The 13,898-nt window shown below is 54.8% G+C and overlaps 1 protein-coding gene across 1 annotated transcript in view; it reads left to right on the forward strand.

Moving 5' to 3' along the window:
* Window positions 1-12,555, forward strand: part of PRKCB (protein kinase C beta) — a 160,907-nt gene extending 148,352 nt beyond the window's left edge. The window contains exons 14-15 of the mRNA XM_025208282.1: window positions 589-729; window positions 11,166-12,555. Of these exons, the coding sequence (XP_025064067.1) occupies window positions 589-729; window positions 11,166-11,324 (300 nt within the window). The 3' untranslated portion in view covers window positions 11,325-12,555. The remainder of the gene's footprint in view (window positions 1-588; window positions 730-11,165) is intronic.
* Window positions 12,556-13,898: the final 1,343 nt, after the last annotated feature.

Genomic DNA, 13,898 nt, shown 5'->3' on the forward strand with positions numbered 1-13,898 from the left:
CCGGTATCTGCGTCTTATCTCCGAGCGCAACCCAAACAATGCCACCAGGATATTAATGTTTGCCTGGCCTTGCTGAATTCCCTTACTCTTCCACTTGGCTTACTGGGGCTGCGGAAAAGGACCGGTTTCGATGATAAACAGCTGTAATGAGCCGCTCGCTCTTTCCTCTGGGAATCGGCTCTTTCGTTCATTCGGGGTTTCTCCGCTGTCCGGTGTCCTTTCCGGGGACGTGGGGGCTCTGCCGCTGTTGCTAATGAGAGGTTTTGAGAGTAGATGGTCCGTCTCTTCACTGTGCAACGGCCTTGCAGGTGACCGCCTCGTGCCAAGACGGGTGCTGTTCTAGACGAGTCCCCAGCAACTTCACGCAGGGCTTCTGGCAGATGTTATATGCACCCACCCTCCCCTTGAATCCTAGAGGTCCAGCCCTTTGGCTCAGCTCTGGGGTAGGGAAACCCTGCCGTGCCACCGGGCCCTGCAGCCCGGGCTCCGAGAAGGACGATGCTCTGGTGTGACAGGGGCCGTCGGTGGGGGGGTTTTCAGCGGTTTGGCCTTTGGGGGACAACTGTTTCTGCTTTTTCTCTCCCTAAGCTGATGACCAAGCACCCTGCCAAGCGCCTGGGATGCGGCCCCGAGGGGGAGCGGGACATCAAGGAGCACGCCTTCTTCCGGTACATCGACTGGGAGAAACTCGAGCGCAAGGAGATCCAGCCTCCGTTCAAGCCCAAGGCTGTAAGTCTGGCTGTGCAACGCACGGTCCCCTCTCTCGCTCTCCTACCCCCATGCACACTTCCTTCTCGTGTGCAATTTCTCTCTTTCTGTCTCTTTCTTTCTCGCACGCACGCACGCAGACGGAGGTGCTGCTCTCCTCACCTACAGAATAAACGTATTGCCTTTCTGCGATTGCTTTAGAGGATCATGCACCCACCTGGCCCATGTCTGACGGGGCTCCTGACAGTGATTCATTCTGCCTCTCAGGGCCCCGCTCTCGTGTCTGTGGCTAGAAATGCCACGTGGCTAGACGGAGGATTTTATTGCAGTGCAATACTTGTCTGTTCCTGATCCCACAAAAGAGGAGAGACTGTGGTACGGTCTCTGGGTTGGTCTAAACTGCTCTTCAACATTTGGCTCAGCAAACGACTCAAAGCCAGAATAGCTAATGAAGCAGTATTTCGCTCACTGCCTTGTGCCCAAGGTAACTCCAGGAAGGCTGGAGCCTGAATGGTCTGTGCAGTAGTTTGCACTTGAGAGGAGTGCTTGCAGGGGGGAGAAGTTGGGTTTCCTGCACTGCATCTGGATATCATCACAGGGGACCGTGCAGGTTGCAGGGGCGTGAGATGTAGCGCGTGATGTTGCAGGGGCGTGGGATGCAATGTGCAGGGGCGTGGGATGCAGTGCGTGATGTTGCAGGGGCGTGGGATGCAACACGTGATGTTGCAGGGGCATGGGACGCAACGTCCAGGGGCGTGGGATGCAGCGCGCGATGTTGCAGGGGCATGGGATGCAGTGCGCGATGTTGCAGGGGCTTGGGATGCAGCGTGCGATGTTGCTGTGCATGAGGAAGACGATGCTAGGGGTTGGATTGAAGAAGGTGTATCGGTCTGCAGGCCACGGAGCTGCTGTCTGGTACGGGGGGCACTTAGGTGGGCAGCCCTCTTGTTGGTGTGGTGGGACAACCTGGGCAGCGGCATCCTGATCCGTGTCTCTTGTGTATGATGAGCGCAGTAGCATTGCCACAGGGAGACGGATCGGGGGTGGGAAGTCCTCGCCATCTCCGTCTGCAAGGACCTGGCTACGGCGGATCTTGGACCATCTCTGTCGTGCCGAGAAGCCCGCAGGGTAACCGAGCTGTGATGGTCTGCACGTGGTGGCCTCGAGACGCTGGCTGCTCTCCGTGCCTGCATCTCTGCTGCTCTGCTCCCACCTGCCGTTCCCCGGGTCAGGTGCATGATCCCATAACCCCAGAGCCGCGGCAGATCGTGTGACTGGCGTTTCTATTTAGCAAACGTGTGTTGAGCTGGGAGGGAGCCCTCCTGTTCGCCTAGCCCATTGCTCTGCATTGCACCTGTGCCTGGGGCAGGGACACTTGTATCCGGGTCTCTCTAGTGCACTCCTCCTCACCATTGCAGTTTTAAGGACTTTTCTCCCATTTGACCCAGTCTTTCCCCGGTGCTGTGCAACTCGGACTGACTTTCTCCCCCAGCTAAGGATGTGGGCACCGGCACAATTGCTAGGGAGTCATTTACTTGTGATTTCCTCTGCAAGCAGCTTGCCCAAGGGAGGCGCTGGCCCTGCTCCGAGCCACCAGCTGGACTGCCTGGAGCAAAGGGGTGTCCCGGGATGGAGCTGACCAGGGAGCGGACACACAGCTGGGACAGCAGGGTAGCGCTTTGGGAGGGTGGCTTTACCCTCAGGGGAGGGTCTTACCTTGGAGCAAGGCTGGATGATGTGCGTCTGCTCCTCTCTTTCCCCAGAATAGTCAGGGTACGATGGAGCAAGTGCGTCATGTGTCTGCGTGCTTGCTCCTTGAGATGCTCCTCTGATGTGCAGAGCAAATGGATCACATGCCCCTAGGAGCCCAGGGACTTGCTTTTCTAAACACTTATGTAGCCGGACACCCCATCTCTAGCAGCCCCGTCCTTTGTAGAGCCCCTCACTTGGCAGCTCAGAAGTGGAGGCATCCTTCTCCAGGCAGGGCCACTTAGCACCCCCTACCCAAGCCATCCCGCACACCCCATTTGCCCCCTTTGCACTTTTCATACAGCATTTACTCTGGTTACGGCACGGGAGGAGACCCAGGAGAGGTGGGTTCAGTTCCCAGCTCTGCTGCTGACTCTCTGCAGGGATCGTGGGCCCATCTCCGCTCTGGGATTAGGATAAGTGCCCCTGTGCTCACTTGGTCCGTGTCCCCCATTAGCACAGGGGCTCTAGATCTCGCAAGTACTGGGGAAGCCACTAGCTTCGACTTCCTTATTACTCCATGAGCACGGCACATTTATAGGTGTAGCTGGGAATTGGGGGATGCTGTCCTGGGAAAGGGCACCTGTCTCTGCGGCATACGACCTTGGAGCTGCCTCTTGGCTGCGTTAGCAGAAAGCGCGCTGTCCTGTCCCCAGATCCAGGGGAAACGCTGCGGCTCCAGGGGCCCATTTCCTCTGCAGTACAGTCTGCCTTTGTGCTCACTTTCTAACCAGAGCTTTTGCTTCGTCTCGCTGACCGTGTCCCCTTTCCTTCCTGCACCACGTGTCCCGCTGCTCCTCCTGCCGCTTGTTGCAGCGCGTCGTTTTCACCGTTTGAGTATCCTGGTAGCGATACTTTCTCAATCTGAAAAAAAAAAGGTGCAAATTTGGGCTTGCTTTTAAATGCCTTCTTTCCTTTCAATCCTTTTGGATCGCGGACCTTGGAACGGACAATGGTAAGCGACCGTCGGTTGTTTCTCACCTAACAGCTGGCCGCAGGACGTCGCCGAGTCTTTGATAGGATAGGGAGATTAGTATAAAGGGAGGTACAGTAGATTTGGGATTAGGCAGGATTAAGAAGGCTCAGGTACCTGCTGATAGCTGTTATTTCAACAGTCATGCATCTGTGTTGAAAAATATTATTGCTTTAATGCCATCTGTAGAAGCAGATCGAAGGAGCAGAGGAAACCGGTGCTATCTGGTTCTCGAATACCCTTTCGCAGGGTGTGGAAAATTTGCACTCTCTTTGGGCGGCTCGGGAGGGAAGGTCTTGCTGGTCACCTCTACAGCTCCCCCGGCATCGAAGGCTTTTAGCGGCCGTCGGAATGGGCTCCTGCCAAAAGGTGCCTGCAACGCCAGCGTGCGCTAGTCTGGCTGGCTTTCACCTATAGAAAAATCGTTTTCTTTCAAATTGACCTTTTTAAAATGATAGAAAGGCAACAGCCTGTAGGGATTTCCGTGCAAGGGTCACAGCTGTGACGCTCTCCGCGAGCGCCTGCAGGTTTGTGCACGTGCGGTGCTTTGCCGTGTTGAAATGGGGCTTGAGCGCCGGAGGTGGCCGGGACGGGCGGTGCTCGCCGTGGAGCCGTCCACGCAGGTCGGGCCACGTTGTGCTCAGCGTCACGTCCGCTCACTCAGCTGGCCGCAGCCTTGCTCAAATGCAGGCAAGACCATGGGGGCCACGTCGGTACTCGGCGTTGGCAAGTAGATGCCAGAGTTGGGAGCTAGCAAGCACCCAGGTGGCAGGACCTGGGTCTGCCAGCCCCGTGCCCATGTCACGTCGTCACCTGTGCAGACGCAGCCCGCTGCGACGCTCTCCCCTGCGCACGGTCCACGGTTTGCAGCCGTGTTGTGCCAGCCGCGGACACAGCGCCCGGGTTGAAACGAAGCCTGCGTTTGCTCTTGTCGTGCCCGGCTGCTGTAACGGGCGCACGTTCCTCCCAGACCATCACATCAGCAAAGCAATGCCCGTCTCTCGCCCGACCTGCCTGGGGCCCGTTCTGTCCCAAGAGCTGAGACTCCGTCTCTGAGCTCTCGTGGTTTGATTCCTGCTCGGTGCTTGATTAACCTTTATCACAGTGACTTGAACGAGACAGATTGGGCTCAGAGTTGTCTTTGGTATGCAAAAACCCAGCCATTTTTGACACGGAGCTGTGCTTGGCTGCTCCCAGGTTTTGTCTGCGCATAACAATTCTCTGCATGGGTCTCCACTTACCCTGGGAAGTATATTTACGCTCGTGTGCTCTCCCTGTCTCTCAGAGAGATAATTATTGTTTTTGGTGTCTAATTGCTCCTTTACTGTACAGAAAGCCTAGTGATTTCAACAGGCGCCTCGTTTTGAAAGCGCTGAAATCAAACAGCGCGGTGCTGAAGGGCTGACAACAGGAGAGTCCGCGGGTCTTTTCTTTTCAAAAAATTATCTTAATGTAATAATTGTGCAATTGCACAAATTAGACTGTATTTGAGTTGTTTGGAGTCGATAAATATTGAAATGCTGCTTGGAGCTGATTGCTTCAGCAATCACTGCTCCGCGAGCCTCGTGCTCGCCGCTCTCGCTGCTGGAGCTGGAGCTTGTGTTGCAGTGAGCCGGGTCCAGTGCTTGTGCGAGCGTGACAGGGAAAGACGTCGAGACGAGCGTGACAGCGTGCAGTGCAGAGGAGTGTGCAGGGCTGCACTTGTCGGGGTGTTTGGCCGGGTCAAATGGAGCCCACTTTATAGCCGGGACTCCTTGGTGTGGTCCAGTTTAACTCCAGTTTAACAGCAAGCTAAAAGTCCGGTTTTTGCCAGACATGCAGGCAGCGCACAGTGGAGGCAACGCCAGCTGTTCCTCTTGGTGTTTATGACCCGTTAATTTACTGGGTGTTATCCCTTGTCCCTTCTGAAGGACTGCATCTCAGCTACACAAGGGCTGTGCACGGTCCCGATTCAGCAAATACTTCAGGTACGTTGAAGTCAGCGTGATTTAAGCATGAAGTCCCCTCCTTGCCGAATGTTGGTAGCCTGCTAGCTTTTTACCTGGTGAGGATGCCACCTCGCCCGCTCTGCAGGAGTTTCCCCAGGCAGCAGCTGGGAAACCCAAGGGTCAGAGTCTCAAAGGCATCTGGAGGTCTCCGATGGATCCCCTTGGGTGCCTGGCAGCATAACGCTTGGCAAGTCTGACGGGAGTCACGTTTGCAGCTGGACCCGTGGGATGTGGCTGAAACAGCGCTAATATTGGAGCAGTTTTGCTCCCTTTGCATCGTTCCCACCTTGTCCGCATGGAAGGGTTGGTGCAAATGTCCGTGCGTCCCTACCCCGATCCTCTGCGAGCGTCTCCCGCCGCAGGCTGTGCACGGAGGAGGAGGGCAGGGGGATGCGTTTCAGCCGAACACGTCCCGACTTTGATCTCTCCTAGGACTTAGCACGGTTCCCAGGTGTTGAGCAGAAAGCAGCAGTGCCCTCGCGTCTTGGCAGGCCTGTATTGCTCTCCCCGAGCCTCATGCTCTCCCTCTGGTTTTACAAGCGCTCTGGGTGTTTCCTGGACGAGGAAAGGGATCCCGGCACGGTGCTTGTTGAAGCTTCTCAGGTTTTGCCATGCATAGCTCGTCCTTCCCGTTGCAAGGACCAGCGTGGCTGGGTGCAAGCAGACGTGGGTTGCGCTGAGCCAGCTGGCCATTGCTCTTCTTCTGGCTGCGTGGGCCCGAGCCCCACGGCCCGTCTGAGCTCAGTTTTGAGGCTGGAGAAAAATTTGCCATAACGTTGAAAACTAGCCGTCGCCAGCTTTATGGGGTTTCATTTCATCTTGAGGATCAATGGCAAATATTTTACCGTGCCTTTGTCTCTCTTTGAAATCAAGCTAGGAATTGGTCAAATAAAAAGGCTCTCTTCTCAGTTGACAGCTTTATTTCTGCAGCGGTAAAAAAGCCATTCTGCGATGGCTATAAATATGAGACAAGACACTGGGGATTTCTGTAAAATAAATTCCCACCTCCTTGCGGTCCCCATTCGGGATGGAGCTATCTTTGTACGTCCACGGAGTACTCAAATGAGGCGGGTTTTTCACTGCGTGGCTCTTGTTAGATGGAAAAATTAAAGCGGTGCAGAGACGGGCTCGATTTTAGAGGCAGTAAAAGATGGTGCCGCTATGCCAAGCAGCTGCTGACTGCCTGCAGCAAAGGGAATTCCTCTTTGCATCGCTCGTCAGTGGACTATGGGGGACGCCTTGCTTTCAAAGAAAAATGGGTGACCGTGCAGCGTCTCGGTGCTTTCAGAAAGGGTTGTGATGCACCTTGCATTTGTGGGGAAAACGTCGGGATGTGGCACAATGTGACGGGGACCTTCGTGCCGGCTGATGGGAACCGCAGCCCGCAGCCCTTTCCCCCTCCACCGCGGTTGAGGCATTTATTTTGCTCTCATAGAAACTCTGCAGCATTGCTGTGGGTAGGTGACCTTGACCCCTTGGGTGGGCTGTTCCTTGCAGCTGCAAGAGCTGCAGGAACAAAACTCTTTCCTCAACTCTGGAAGTTAAATTCATTGCATCTAGATATATATATAGATATCTATATATATATTTTTTTCCCGAATACTTCAGCCCCGGTACTCTGGCCCTTGCAGACTGGCAGGAGTCATCGCCTGCCAATCTCTGGCACCATTTTGATCAGCGTGACGAAATATTAAAGCCGCTTTGTCTCCGTACAGACCTCTCCAGCCCGATACCCGAATGCAGTTGCCAGCGTTCGTTTTTCAGCTTTGTCCAATTCCTCCTCCAGCAACGCGGGCTGTGGGTTTTGCTTTAGAAAAATGCAGCAGATTTCTTTAAAGCGAGTGCGGGTCTAGCGCTGTCAGACGCTTCAGACGAGCTGCCTAACGTCTCTCCACCAAGAAGTCCTGAAGCTAATGGGTAGTGACAGCTACATTTTCAAAGCCCTGCAAAGCTTGAACAGTATACTGGGAGCCGATGGCATCTGCAGGTGAGCTGCTTATTAGCAGGCACGCTTTGCTAGGCCACATATTTCCCTACCGATAACCTTAAAGCCTTGCCTGTGTCTTCAGTTATCCCCCCGATCGCCTATTTTATGTGGACGCGGCGGGGGGAATTAGTGACGGCGTGGCCTAGGAAAGCTCAGGCCCCTTTGTCTTGCGACTTTAGCCTCGAGGGTTTGTGGAACCGGCAAGTTCCGTTTTTGTGAATTGATTTTCTATTTTTTGATGCTAATCTGAGGGCTTCTAGGCAGCAGCCGGCCGACACCAACGCGTCCCACGGCTAAAATATTCTTTGCAAGCGTGCAGGGCGGGTGTTTCATTGCAAGGCTCAGGCTAGCGCTCGGCACTTTGCAAAGGTGCTTGACGTCTTGATGGAGAACGTCCAAATTTCCTCTCTGGGGCTCGTCGGATCGGCGTGAAACAACCCAGCCGCTTCATCCTCTCCATTCCTGGAGCCTGCGAGCGCTCCGGCTGCTGTGCTTTAGAAAGAAGTAGCACTCGTCGAGCCCGCCCAGCTCGGGGCTTTTCTTGCTATCCAGGCTTATGGGTGGATGCATATCTATCACGTGTTAGATCAGTCGATCACAGGAGATTATCAGCCATCAGTGACCCAGTGGCACCACAGCTCTGGTTTGCACCGCCGGAGATATTTGCTTGCATATCTTTCATGTTCGGAGGGACCCGGGACAAGACGACGTCATTAAAATACCAGCTTCTCACTGCTGCTAAACAGCTGTACGCGAACCGTGCGGCTTGCTGCTTCTTCGATTGAAAAGGAAGCAAACGATCCTACTGAAATGCTGGAAAACGAATGCAACTAATCCAGTTAGCGTAGCACTCGTGACCAGCGTCGTACCGGTTTGGTCGTCGGGAGCGAGGGGCGGCCTCGATTGCTGCCTTGTGTCTCTCCTGGATGTCAGGGAGAAGAGGCAGGAGATGCGGTGGTGAATGTCTGAGCGCATCGGGGCCTTGACTCGCAAAGCCACTGAGGTGCATAATGATAGTCTTAATGTCTACGTGGAGACGAGACGCCCAATGACGGGCTCGTGAATCTAGCACCGCGTCCGAATCCGGTGTCTGGAAGCTGCATCTTAGTAAATCCAGACTAGGGAAAAGGTGGCAATTGTGATCAGGGACGGTAACGAGTCCGAGGGAAATGTTACCCTGGGTGACGGTGGAGTCTCCATCCCGGGACGTGGGTGCTCGTGCGAAGAGGGGCTGTCTTAGCCGCTCACACAGCAATTCGGGGTTTGATGCCTGGATCACTGGGGAAGGCTCTCCCTGGCCGGAGGTCAGGATGGGCGATCCTAGCGATCCCTCCTGATCTTTAAAATTGATTATTCAATCAATATCCCATTCTTTATTGATTGATTACAATTGATTGAAGTGCATGCTTCATAGCTGTCCAACCAGGAGCAAGCTGAAGCCCAGGCTTAACTCGGAGCCAGGGCTAAATGCTGTGTTGACTCTCGGCATTGACGGCTGGGACGTGAAGGGAGCGGGGTGCTGGGGAAAGACGCGGCCAGGAGATGAGCAAGCAGCCTGCCCGCTGCTGTAGCCAGCATTTCAAGTCAAGTCCAACATTATTCACTGAACTTTTAAGTGACTTAGGGATAATCGCATCTCACTTGGTTGCTGTAAGAGGGTTATAAAACATGCCGAAGGAGCTGGGCACTGGAGGTCTGGCTGATATTAGCACTGTCTTTTCCGCAACCTTGTTGTCAGTGCTTACAAGAAGCTGAGGCCTTCTGACAGCTTACATGTATTTGTCTTGAATATTTAATTTTTGAAGTCAGCCATTTATTAAAAATGTAAATCTGTTTTCTCAGCAAATGAAAGTTAAATACCACGGAAGAGGTCCCAGCATCTGCAGCATATGTTCTCCTTAGAGGAGCGTGCGGGGAGGAGGGGAGCGTGCTGCCTTTGCGTGGCGGTCGGGGTAACGCGGGGGGATAACGTGGCGGGTGGGAGAGCGCGGGAACCGCTCGAGTACGGCGTTGTGTCCGTTCACACGGGATGGGACGCGCGTGCGGCCGCGTCGTGTGCTAGCAGGGCGGCGGTAATCCGGATGCGTTTCCACTCAAGCCCAGCAGCCCCCTATTATTAATTGTCCCCAAATGCTCATTTCTCCCACCCAAAATGAGGGGTGCTCTTGTTCGGCTTCTGTTGCATGCACTGGGGACCGGCAGTTCCTCCTGCTCTGCTCCCCTCCCCTCCACCTGACCGCTGTCTGGAGCGGGCTTGCTCGCTGGAGCCAGTGGAGCATTGCAGCTGGCAACCAGAGCAACATCTGGTTTGAGGACAGCTGTGCTCGCCCCTGGCAGGGGGACCCCCTGGGCTGAGACCCCGGAGCGGGGCATGTCTGCACGGGGCAGGAAGTTGGGAACTTTGGGTTCCTTCCTCATCTGCGTGGCCTGGGGATAGGTCTCTTCTCTGCTTTAACTTGCTTTTCCTGATTGTAAAAGGGGGCTTAGCCTTAATTCCCTGCCTCGAGCCCCGTAGAGAGTGGGAGGGAGCTTGGCTGTGACTGCAGGCAGAGCGTTTAGGAAGCGGGCACTAGGGAGACCTTAATAAATGCAAACATTTCTCTGCAGAAAGGGGAAGCGGCGCTCAGCGTGTGCGTGCGTGGTGCTCAGGATCCCAACAGGGTTGCACAGCAAGGGCTCGACGCGTTTGATTTTTTTAAAATCCCATTTCCTCTCCTCTCCCCCTCAATATACACACCCCTGCTTGCAAGGCCCCTGGGGTGTTTCCGCACCCAGGCCCTTGACATCACAGCACATGCAGAGTGCAAACCTCTCGGTGGGCGGCTTGGACCGTAAAGAATAACTCGACCCCACCCTTGCAGGGATATTATCCCCGGTTTGCAGATGGGAAAACTGAGCCATTTGCCTGAGGCTAGGCAGTGATGACTTGAGGGTTTCTGACTCCTAGACCAGTGCCGCGCCCACCGGCCCACGTCTGTGGGGTGCTTGACCGGGTGCTGCTGATGCTGCGATGAGGCTGCTGCGGAAAGGGGTTGCCTATCCACTCCGGAGGGAAGGAGCGATGCAAACGCGTGCGAGATAGCCGGGCTTTTTGCACTGGGAGTGCCGTGACAGCAGTGACCTCCGTCTCTGGAGGCCTCAACCCAGCGGCTAGCTTTGCAGGAGGGAAATGCAGCCCACGCCGCCCCTGGCACGTGTGGTGTGCTGGGGGGCCGTGTTAAATTTCTCCTGTGGTGCAGGGGGTGTCTCGGCACTTGGGGTTCGGGCAGGTGCGAGCTTTCCACCGTTTCGCTGCGTACCGTCGGGACTAGCCGGGCGCAGCCACCTCGTTTGGCTCCCGGGTGGCAGAGCAGGCGGGGGGTAAACCCGCGGGCGCGCTGTGGACGGGGACACTGCCTCATGCTTAGCAGCACCATCTGCGGCAGGTGCGGTAGTGCATGCACCCAGGAACCGCTCGGCAAGTAATTGCACTGCCATCTCATTCCTCCCCAACAATTACTTGCCACGCTGCAGCCTGATCGCTTATCAGTCTCCAGCTCCTCCATGCAAAACAGCCTCGCGGTTAACGAACTCCATAATTGTTTTGCATCTCCTTTCCGTTTTCTTTTTTCCTCCTGTCCTGCCCTCCCCTCCTCTCTTCCGCACCGAGCTGCCCGGCTCTGCCAGGCGTGCTGGGAGGGACCGGCTGCAAACCGCATCCCGTTGGCTTTGTTTTCTCCACTCTCCACCCACCACGAGTTCTTTTCTTCCCCTCTCATAGTGCGGACGCAATGCTGAAAACTTCGACCGGTTTTTCACTCGCCATCCACCCGTCCTCACACCACCCGACCAAGAAGTCATCAGGAACATTGACCAATCAGAATTCGAAGGATTTTCCTTTGTTAACTCTGAGTTTTTAAAAGCTGAAGTCAAGAGCTAAGTAGCTGTGTAGACCTCATTGCTGCATCTCTCATCCGGTCCCAACGGCTGTTGTGGTGACATTCTCCATGGCAATAGTTGCATCCATGGTTTTTCTTTAGTACTGACACTAGAGTGACCATATTTCAAAGCCAGAGGTGTCTGCGCTCTCTTCCTGCCAGAGGTGCTGGGAGACGTACCGCAATCACGGTTTTAATCAAATTTTACTTGTCGCTAACGGGATGGGTTTATTGGCTCAAGCGCTCCGAACACGGACCGGGAGAAATCTCGAAGCCTTTGCCTCGGTTTCTGTTCTGTCTTTCTTTTTATCCTCTAATGCTCACGGAAATAGCGTCGGCAGCTATTTCGGTCCCTTTCCGGCCAGCCAGCGATTTCACGAAACCTTTCCCCGGGACCCCCGTGCGCAGCGGTGACTTTTATAGGCTTCTAATTAATCCTGCAGATCCCCCAAGGAGGGAAATAGTTTGTCGGGAGATTAGATACGGGGCTGCTCGCTCGCCACCTCGGGGCTTTACACCTGCTGCAAAACCTCCTGCTTCGTTCAGGCCTGAACTTACTGTTTTCCGCTCGGCCCCGGCCCTCCCCACCGGGTCTCTAATAGCATGATGAATTGCTGGAGAAACCAGGGTCGCCGCTTCCAGAGATTTCTCCCGATTGTGCCGTTTCCGGAGCATTGTTTAAAAAACAAATCAAAACACAACGGATCCTATTAGAAGAGGGGTGTTTGAAAGGACCCTTGAAAAACGCTTTCAAATCCATGGTCACCCTAGTAATACCAGACATGACATTGTTTCTACATTATTTCATATCAAAAACTCTTTTTTTTCCTTTGGGGGTTTGGTTTTTTTTCCAATGCCAAAGTAATTAATTCAGTTTGTTACATGCGCTTTAAATGTGTCAAAAAAACGGTATTAACAAACCTGAGCTGATATTTAACATTGAACAGTATTGTGAAATCTGATATGAAGCCTGTAAAGAATTTTGTTTGAAGAAATATTCCTACTTAAACACAAAATGCCGCTTGATATTTAAATTGCCTAAGTTTGTTTCTGGCATCAAAAAGAAAGAAAGCTTCAGGAAAAACGAGGTTCTCTTGGAAGAACGAATCCTCTCCCTTTCTTTCGTACTCTCTGCCAGATGTCTGTGGGCTGTCACTGTATCAATCAGCTGCGAGTTGTAATGTGCCAATTTTTTTTTCCAATACTGATTATAAAATAAAAAATAAGTCACAAGATTGTCACAGAAACCTGCATCTGTTTGTAAGGGAGGGATCCCGGCGCAGTGCTGGGCTCGAGACGCCCGGAGCCGGGAGCGTTGGGGTCTCCCTCGGGCCGGATGGGGAGCTGCGGCCGTCGCAATATGCCAGCGACTTTTCTGGCTATTGGCCGCCCCTCCGCATCCCGGAGGCTCGAGTCCCGGCGGCAGTAGCCCACATCTCAGCGTGACCTCCTCTTCCCCCCCTTCGGCTCTGGGGCCGATCTGCTTGTGCCTGGATTGTCCCTGGAGACTCCCGCAGCCTCGATCCGCTGCATCCTTCCCTTTGCACCCCTAACACGCTCTGCTCGTGTATGCAAAAACCCCCAAACCTCCCCCAAAATGTATCACGGACGGGGAAACTGTGCCATCCTTGCCACCATCGGTGCTTGCGTGGCCCTTGAAATGTCTTCAGTGGGAGCCACGGGATGAAAGTCTCCAAACCCTCCCGTGCAAGTCTCCTCTGATGTTCGGGGCCAGAGTCTGCGGGGCGGAGAGGCGTCGGAAGACGCAGCCCATCCCGCGCACTTCCCGGAGGGGAGGGCAAGGACCTGGCCCCCTGGGAGGGTGCGCGGGAGCCTGCCTTGGGGGTGCTGGGTCCATCTCCCGAGCGCAAGGACTCCCAGCTTCTCCCACGCCCCGCTCCAGGACTCCCAGCTTCAATTCCTCTTTGCTCCCTTTCACTCCACGATCTGTGTTAGGCTCCCTAGGCTCGGCCCTGCCTCCTCCGCGGCCCGTTTATCCTCTTTGGTAGAGGCCGGGCTAGACACCACCTCTGCCCCGCTTTGCAAGCAGCCCGAGGGTTTCTCTTTGCTGCTCCGGGGCCTTCTTCTTGTTTCTTCTCTTGTGGGGGCTTTGATAAGGCCATCGAATCTGGTGTCCGCAAGCCCCTTTCATCGACGCGTCGGCGTCCCCCGTAAAAGCCGTCATGTTCCTCACCCCCCGGGTCCCCTTAGAGGCACTTTGCAGATTCCCGCGGGAGCACTTCCTCCTGGGCGTCTGCTCCGGGGCACTGGTGCTCCCTGCTATGAAGCGGCCCCTGTTTCTTAGTCCCCCCAGGGATGGTTGATGGCCGGCATTGCCCCGGGATTGTGCTGCAGCCTGCACGCCCCGTTTCCCTGGACTGAAGTTGCCTTGACTGCTTGGATAGGACAACGTGCTCCCAGGCTTCCTGCAGTTCTGCCTTCGCATGGCTTTCTTTGGAGCCTGCCGATACATTTGGCACTCCCCGTCCTTCCCTGCTGTCGAGCTCTGGTTCCCCCAGTTTGCTCTTGGCATCGCCCTCGCTCCCTGGATAGCAGGATGCACGGATGGGCTGTGC

Source organism: Alligator sinensis, unplaced genomic scaffold (assembly GCF_000455745.1).
Source record: "Alligator sinensis unplaced genomic scaffold, ASM45574v1 scaffold1164_1, whole genome shotgun sequence".
Lineage (NCBI taxonomy): Eukaryota > Metazoa > Chordata > Crocodylia > Alligatoridae > Alligator > Alligator sinensis.